This window comes from Falco naumanni, chromosome 6 (genome assembly GCF_017639655.2).
Source record: "Falco naumanni isolate bFalNau1 chromosome 6, bFalNau1.pat, whole genome shotgun sequence".
NCBI lineage: Eukaryota > Metazoa > Chordata > Aves > Falconiformes > Falconidae > Falco > Falco naumanni.
Genome location: NC_054059.1, coordinates 77,933,074 through 77,941,519, shown reverse-complemented (window position 1 = coordinate 77,941,519; position 8,446 = coordinate 77,933,074). Strand labels below are relative to the sequence as shown.

At 46.0% G+C, this 8,446-nt stretch overlaps 1 protein-coding gene across 1 annotated transcript; it reads left to right on the top strand.

Annotated features, from left to right (window-relative positions):
• The first annotated feature begins 1,301 nt into the window (after positions 1-1,301).
• Positions 1,302-7,442, top strand: FAM89A (family with sequence similarity 89 member A). Its single transcript, XM_040597491.1, has 2 exons — positions 1,302-1,668; positions 5,413-7,442. Exons 1-2 carry the CDS (start codon positions 1,417-1,419, stop codon positions 5,569-5,571), a joined length of 411 nt encoding a protein of 136 aa, XP_040453425.1. The 5' UTR covers positions 1,302-1,416; the 3' UTR covers positions 5,572-7,442.
• Positions 7,443-8,446: the final 1,004 nt, after the last annotated feature.

Below are 8,446 nucleotides of genomic sequence, written 5' to 3'. Positions count from 1 at the left end.
GAACAATAAGCAGGAAGATAGTAAAGTGCCTACATCCTTGGCAAACGGAATGTCTATTTTTGCTGTCAGGTACCCTTGGCCTCAAAGGACGAAGGGTTTGTTGTCGCTTTTAATCTACAATAGGGATGGCTGTAAAATGCCTTTAGTTTCATAAAAGCTATCAGCACTGTTTCATTTTTCACACTGGACTTGGGCAGAAGTGGCATCATGCCACACAGAGGAAAAAAGAGCATCTTCTTGATTCTAATGTACAATGCATTAAAAAGCACATCAGGTTGTCCGAAAAATCCCTAAAGTAGTGTGTAAACATGAATACAGACCGGCAAAGCCTCCGCCACTGCAAGTGGTTTTCAATTGTCACAGCATTCTATTGCATTTAAACCATGAAAAAGCCATGTGAGCGTGGGAACAGAACTCAAAACAGCGTAAAAGCTTAAAATCACTGCATCTGGTTGTTTCTGGAAGAGAAAACCTCACAAAACAAAGCAGGGCCGAGGCAACAGGGCTGCACCCTGAAACCATCTGGCTTTGCAACGGCAGCGGCCTCCCGAGCTCCAGCCTTACGGCCTGCTTCCCAAACGGCCGTAGTTTATTCAAGAGACTCCTCAGACAGAAATAACTCAGGAAAAAAAAAAAAAAGGGGGGGGGGGAGGAAATAAAAGGTGCAGAAACACACATGGCTGTTGGCACGCTGGGGCTGTGTGGCTGCCACAGCAGACTGGCGCAGCGGGGGGATCCGGGCCCGCGTCCCCCCCGCAGCCTGCGGGCCTGTCTGCAGGGCAGAGCAACGGCCCGCCCGGACAGCGAACCTGGGTCAGGGAGAGCCCTCCCCGCCCCCGCGGGCTCGCGGAGCTGGCACACCACGCGTTGTTTAGCTTGGAGCTAAAAGCCTGTCGGTAGGCAACACGGCTGTGAGGATGAGAAGAGAAACGCCCCGGTGGGCAAGGGAGGGCATCTCCCGTTACCGGCGGCTGAAGTAGCGCCACCGCCACAGGGCAAGCGGCAACCCGCCGCCGGCAGCGCTCACACCGGCCCGAGCCCGGGGGCTCAGCCCCGTCCCCGCAGCGGCCTCCCGCCTCTCCCAGCCGCGGGCAGGCGGCCGCCGCGGGGGGCTTCCCGCCGGGCCGAGCCCCCGGGCCGAGGCGGGAGGCTCGCCCGAGGGGAGGCGGCCCAGCACGCCGCGCCTCGCCTCAGACAAAGCCACCGCGGAGCAGCGGGGCCCAGCGCCTCACGGCCCGCACCCCCGGGCACCTGCGGCCCGGCCCCTCGCCGCCCAGGGCTCGCTCGCTGCGCCAGCCCCGCCCCGCCCGCCGGGCCTCTCCCCCCCGCTCCGGCCCGTAGGCGGGGCGGGCTCCGGGCGGCGCCTCCCGCAGCGGGGCCGGGGCGGCTCTTTCCGTCGGTCGCCACCGCCGCAGCATGAGCGGGCCGGGGCTGCTGGGGCCCGGTGGCGGCGCGGGGCTGCCGCCGCTGCCCAAGAGCCTGAGCGGGCTGCTGAACTCCTCCTCCTCCGGCGGCGGCGGCCAGGGCGGGCGCTGGCGGGACCTGGAGCGGCTCTACGCCCAGAAGTCCCGCATCCAGGACGAACTGAGCGGCGGCGGCCGGGGCTCGCCGCGGCCGCCCAAGCCTCCCAACCTGGACGCGGCGCTGGCCCTGCTCCGCAAGGAGATGGTGAGCGGGGCGGGCCGGGCCGGGCCTCGGCGGGGGCGGCAGACGTGGCGAGCGGCGGCGGGGGGCGCTGCGGCCTCCCCGGGGCCGGCCCGGCGGAGCGGGCGGGCCCGGGCCCGGGCGGTGCAGCCCCGCGTACCCCGGCGGCGTGCGGGTGCCGTGCGGGGCGCCGGTGGCGGCGGCGGGGGGAGCCGGGCCCCCGGCTGTGGTGGTGGGGCTGCCCCGCTGCGGGTGAGCGCCGCTTGCCGAGCGCCGGTTCGGTGGCGTCCATTTGACCCTGACACCCATTTTAAAAGGCTGTCGTTAGAAGAGCATCGGCACTGATTCACTCCGCTGGGGTGAAGCGCAGCGAGACGTGGCTCTTCAGGGCTTTGTTTTGGTTCTGCAGCGCGGCGTTATGAGTGAAATTCCTCCGGGCGACCTGGCGCACCTTCTGATTAAACGCTAATTTGGGTGTTGGTGCTTTGCCGGTGCCAGCTGCGCTTGTAATGACGAGTAATAACCTATGCATCGTGCGCTTAGTGTTCTGCAACATATAAAGCGTGGTATTGCTGAAACGCGCCTGGTTTAAGGCCGCTTTTCCCCTGGTAAAAAAGCTGTTTGAGCACAAGCAGCTCTGTTGAAAGACCTTTTTGTGGATTTAGGGCGGTGTAGTGTGCTGGAAACTTACTCTGCCACCAGTGTTTCAACAAGTAGTTCAAATACAGTTTGAGATATTATTAAAACCGCGTATGAGGATTGCACTGGAGCATGGGAAGCACGAGTGGCGATCCGCCGACGGGGCATTTTCTTACGGTGCCCTAAGGGGAGACAAGGATATAATCTTAGTCGTTGTAATCCTTCCCAAAAAAGCAAAGATAACTCGTTATAAAACTCTAATCTGTTTTTCCTGATGGAAAATCAAATGAGATACATGTTAAAGTAATTTGGCAACTAGACTTCCCCTTTGATATTATGTTATCCTTGATAATAATTTGATAAAGCACTTCTGACGAAAAAAAATACCTCTGAAGACATCAAAGACTTTCAAGCAACAGCCTCCTCTGTTCCAGGTGTACTTTTTTTGTGGCCTGTACAACAAATTAGAGACTCTCGCATACTAATAGGCTGCCTTTCATCAAGTAGCTAATAGCATTTTATTATTTATATTGAACACTCTTGCAGCAGTCAAAGGTGGCATTTCTATTGAGTAATGAACTTGTTTGACATCTTCGGTAGTGAATGAGGAAGAATTGCGTAGCAGCATCTTTCCCTGCATGATCAAGCAACTTGCTATGTATGCAAGTTTTTAAAGATGAGAAAGTGATGGATGTAGATACTTTGGAGGTGGAGGGAGAAAAGGAGAGGTCACTTCAGAACTGCGATCCTGAGGAACAGAATCGATTGTACAGGACTGCATATTACAGGTTGTCTCGTAGGTGCTATGATAAAACTGAGTCAAGTGCAGATTACTGGGATTAAAAACCTTATGCTTGTGCTTGCTGCATTGGGGGATCATACTTGAAAGTTGTGAAGAGCTAGAGGCTGCATTTTTCTCAATGGACTTATTGTTCTTGTTTAAACACTAGTGGCAGCTACACAGAAATAAGAAGTGTAACTACTTGGTGTTAAGGCTTGCTAAGTTAATTCTGCTCAGCAGTTTCTGTCTTGAAGATTGTGCTTAGTGTAGAACTGATCTTCACAGAAAGAGCTGAAGTGCTTTATGAAGCCGAAATGGGAGAGCTGCTTGTGAAAATGCTCCTACTTTCCTCAGGGAACAAAGAACCAGTTGTCTGTCTCCACGTTGAGTTTTCTGGCTCAACTTGCCCCTAATCACTCTTTGAACAGTTCTTTGCTGCAGTCCTGTCCTTCAAACGTTTAGCTCTGATGCAGGTCTGCTTGGTGGGTCTTATGTTTGCACATCATTAAGTCCAGCTTCACAGCATCCTTTCTTACCTGTGATGATGAGCAGTTTGTTTAGGTGGGGCAAGCCGAACTTCATCGCCTGCCACCTCCAAAGGTTGATGTTCACACTCCATTCTTGAGCAGGTAAACAGTCATTAGCTTAACAAGTCTGGAGAAAATACTTTTATCAGGGCTAGATGGAGGGGGTGTGTCTGTGTGGTGCAGATACCTCCTTTTATTTTCCCTCCCGCAGTCTTGATTGTTTTGTTGGGTTTTTTTGTACAAATTTTTGCAGAAGATTTGCACAAGTGCTGGTTTCCTCTTACAGAATAGAGAGCAAGGAAGAGTAGCATATACTTCCTGCAGAGTGCATGCTTAAACAACAAGGGGAAGGAAAGTTTTGCTCCATTACAGAGGAAGATGGAGATGGGTAAAAAAAGCAGCATAGATATGAGGTGGTGGAAAGGCTCATCTGTAACCTCCTGGCAGCTAGTGCAGCCTTCCATGTCTTGTTCCATGTCTTGTCCTGAAGTTGTGTTCGGTCAGTAAAGGACATCATGACCTCGCCAAGTAATTCTTTTGGTCCTGAAAGACCTGAGCTGGAATCACATTGTGGTGTATGATACTTTTTTCCCCCCCTCCTCCTCCAATCTTCAGAAAAAGGAGGTGGTAGGATAGTTCAGCAAGTCCAAAGGAAGATCTTCATACTAGCTTCTTGTGGTTTTGTGTGCTGAGTGTATCTGTCCTTAGAATTTACACATGTAAGGTGAGATTTTTGAGGTGAGAGTTCTCATTCTGGGTAAAAGGCTGCTCACACTATTACTTGTTTTGGGTTCTTCAGGTTTGTTTTTTTTCCTCTGAATCTGAGTTGTAGCAAAAACTTTGAAACTGAGGCTCACAAGGAACAGCCTGTCAGCTTAACGCTTACTTGAAAACTTAGGCAGAAATGGCTGCTTCTTGAAAATGTTAATTTAGGTAGTGGTTTTAATTTACTGCAAGGCAAAACCTAGATTTAATTTCATCTGACTTGGACAGGTGAAGTATCAGATGAACTCTCCATTTTGTTGCCAGAGAGGGGAACTGCTGCGAGTTAAATGACTAGCTTTGTTTTGCTTTGCAGTGCAATGTACTGTACCTTACCTAAAGATGCAGGCCACAAGGTAACCTTTTTGTTATCTGGAACTAATATTTTAGAAGTTTACTAATATTTTAGAAGTTTACTTCATTATAAATCAAGCCTATGCTTGAGTAGCATGGGAAAAATACATTGTAGCCTGCAAGAAGCCTTCCTTATCTCTGTTCTGCTCAGTTTTGCTGCCTTCAGGTAGCATGCTGTGTTGTGCTAGACATACCTAGCGTTGTCAGATGCCTGTGGATGTTGATACAGAAAAGAAAATAATAATAGAAGATACTTAGCCAGGAAGTGGAAAACTAGCCAGAGCTCCATGCGTAACTTCTAATCCAATAAAAACAGAGAGCTTATGATACTGTATGAGAAAGCTGTATGAAAGACACAGAATTTACTGGAAAAGTATGTCTCTCGTATGCTGAGGAATATAGAGTTTATGAATTGATCTGTAATGCTTCGGATAGGAGTGGACTGCTTACTGGAAGTTAAGCAAGACAGAATCTTGAAGGATGCTTTGCTCAAATTCTGTTGTATTGCTTCACATTGCTCCTTGTTCTTGTTTATCCTGTGAGGAGTCTCGTCACCTTAGAAAATGAATTATACTTCCGTATTTCATAACTGTTCAAGGTGGAAAAAAGCTTGATCCTCTTGTTAAGCAATGAAAGATATAGAGCATTGTACTGCCAGTAAAATCACAGTTGTAATACTCTTTGTTTAAATTCTTCCCCCCTCAGGTTGGCCTTCGGCAGCTAGATATGTCATTGCTGTGTCAGCTGTATTCCCTGTATGAATCCATTCAAGAATACAAAGGTGCCTGCCAAGCTGACACTAATGCAGACTGCACATATGCTCTGGAAAACGGTTTTTTTGATGAAGAGGAGGAATACTTCTAGAAGCAGGAAGATTCGCTTCCAGGCTGACTGAGGTTCTTTTGTCTTTTTCTCCCTGTAACACACCTCAGCAAGAACAACTGGAATCTGTATGGATCCCTCTTCCTGAGGAGGAACACACAGCTACCCCAAGTTGTGTTAAATTCACTTATTTTAACAGGCTGTCAGTACAAGTTACTCATGCAAATACCACTTGAGGAAAGTGCTGTACTCTAACTTTTGAAGAGTCCTCAGACATGCTTGACAAGAGTTTTCAATTTAATTTGCAAGGTGGGTGTTTTCAACTTACAAACGTTGGTAGTTTATAACTGGAATTTCAATTGTAGAAGACAGCAGTGACTTCCTGAGCTGTAATAATGTTGTAAGGGGGGAGGGAAGCCTCTGCTGTGGTGTAAATAGCTATAGGTGATATTTTTTTTTTGTCAACGGTATTGATAAATGCATTTTGAACAGGCATCTGGATGCACGCACATTCTCAGCTCTACTAAGCTAGTTCTGCTCTTACCAGCTGCATCCAGTTTTGTACTGGGTGGATTGTTTACACAGTTCAACTTTTTTTTTTTTTTTCTCCTTAAGCTAATTTTTACTTTTCCTTATTCCTAGCTTACAAGCTGTACATGTGATAGTGAATGTTATCAGCAGGTTTTTTTCTGTTGATCTAGTTCACTTTTTTGGTACTGCCACTTGGCGTTAACTTTTATACTATTGTCTGGATTTCTCGCATCAACATGGCTCTTTGACCTGCTAAACTCTGTTCTGAAATGGTTTGCTTAGCTTTTGCTGTACTGCACAGTAAAAGCACAGATTCAAACATAGTCTCTCTGCCACTATGTGGCTTGGAATAACATGAACTGTTGTGCAAGTGTTCTTGATCATATTGAAGAATAAGGAAACCTCTCATATGACACAGTGGGACAAATGGCAATATTTTATACTGGGCGAACTTTGTTTCTGTAAGGTAGAATACAGCTCTTTTTAAAAATGCAAAATAAGTATTTTGAGCACATACTTTGCATATGTTAAAACTTTTTATACTAACTTGTTCTTTGAAGTATAACTTATTTTTGTTTTCAGAACTTACTAAAGCACTTGCTTAAGTTTTTGTTATTTGATAGTGTGTACATGTAACACTTAATCAGCTTGGAAAATGAGAGTTGCCAACTATCTGAGTCTTCACACTTCCCTATTTTAAGTAAAATCAGTTCCCAACGCAAGTTTTATTTCTTAACTTCAATTCTAAAGATTGCTGTAAAGCATAGTGCCTGAATCTTGACACAAACTAATAATTAAGGGCTTAAATCTCAAAGGGGTTTTGCATGGTTCATGTCTGGCATGCATACAGTTTACAGAAAGAATTAGAGATCATGTTCTGGGGTAGCTACTCTTGTCGTTTTTAGCAAAGGTTTGGATGTTGCAGTGATAAAAGCCAAGAGGCTTCCAGGGTGGAGTTCTTGTGCATTCCCTCTAAAACCGGCTTATCTTAGTGGAATTTAAAGGCCACAAGAGTAAAGACTGTGCTGTAATTGTGTATGTGTGTATGTTTGTGGTCTAGTCTGTGGCAATGGTTGGATTTTTTTTTTCATGTTAGTCCTGGTCTAATTACTTCACTCGCCCAAAACTAAAATGAACGATAAGGCGAATGGAGGTAATCCAAGTGGCTACATCAATACTTAAAAAGTTGTGTACATATGTGTGTATATACGTATATGTACACACGTACGTACACAGAACTTATGCTTTGACTTAAGAATGTATCGGCTTTGAATATAATTTGCTGTGCTTTTGGTATTTAGATGAGGCTTTTTCTAGTCTGTCAAAGTACTGCTATTTTCTTGCTCTTTCCCAAAAAATAAAAAGCATGATGTTTAGCATAACTTTTTAATGTTGTGTGTATTTTAATTTACCGTTTCAGTGAGTCCAAACCCTTCCCCTCTTCTCAACCTCCCACTAAAAAACCTAGGACTAGTCATCATCCCTGGATGGAAGCAATCAATTTTTAAATTACAGTGGAAAAGGTTCTACCTGCCTGTGTTTTGAATGGGAATTTCCTTCTTCTTTTTCTTAATCTGATGGTACTTTTTTTTTAATTCAACAGAGAAAATCCTGTTACTACTAGAATTAAATACTCTGTTTTACAAATCCTTACACAGTGCCATTCATTAATAGTCCCACTGGTGAGAATGAACTTGAGCAAAATTCACAATACTTTCTCTTAATGAAACTTAAAAAGCAAAATTATTTATGTTTCTAATTTTAAAGCAGCATGCTTGTGAGTGGGGTAACGTGGCATGTTTGGCTGGTATTTGCTGTACCAAGAGAAGCATAAAAGTCTCAAGGCATCACTCCATGACATCATCGGCACCAGAAAAAAAGGATGGATTATTAGGACTTGCTAAATTTTCAACGCCTTGTCCCTTTTAATAACACCTTCTTGCATGGGAGAGAAGTCCATATTCCTAAGGTAAATTCAAACGTTGTGAAGGCTGGCTAGCTAGACAAAGGTTTTAAAAACAGTCAATTTGTTACTAAGTCAGTAAGCAGTTGTTCCAGAGGCAGATTTCTGTGTCTGGCCTTTCAGTTGTGAGCTGTATCTCTTTACCACATTGTAATAGCATGAAGTAGGGAAATTGCTTTGAAAAAGAGGTGCTTGGTGGAGCTTAAATACTGAGTAATTGTTACATGCAGCTTCAAGTCAGAGTTTGATTGCGTGCATGAGGGAACAAGCTGTGCTACTACAAAAGCTTGCTACCCTTGGTCCAAACCACATACTAACATACTTTTCCCATTTTTACACTGTAACCCCAATTTGATTTACACATAACCTTTTAAGGATAACTTTTAAGGTTATAGCAAAGGAAACTCAAGAAGTTCCTTACCC

Bases quoted from the DNA above. Each gene is read 5' to 3' on its own strand.
- FAM89A (XM_040597491.1), top strand. From the start codon at position 1,417: ATGAGCGGGCCGGGGCTGCTGGGGCCCGGTGGCGGCGCGGGGCTGCCG. The intron at 1,669-5,412 runs GTGAGCGGGGCG...TTCCCCCCTCAG, and splicing joins CCCTGCTCCGCAAGGAGATG to GTTGGCCTTCGGCAGCTAGA.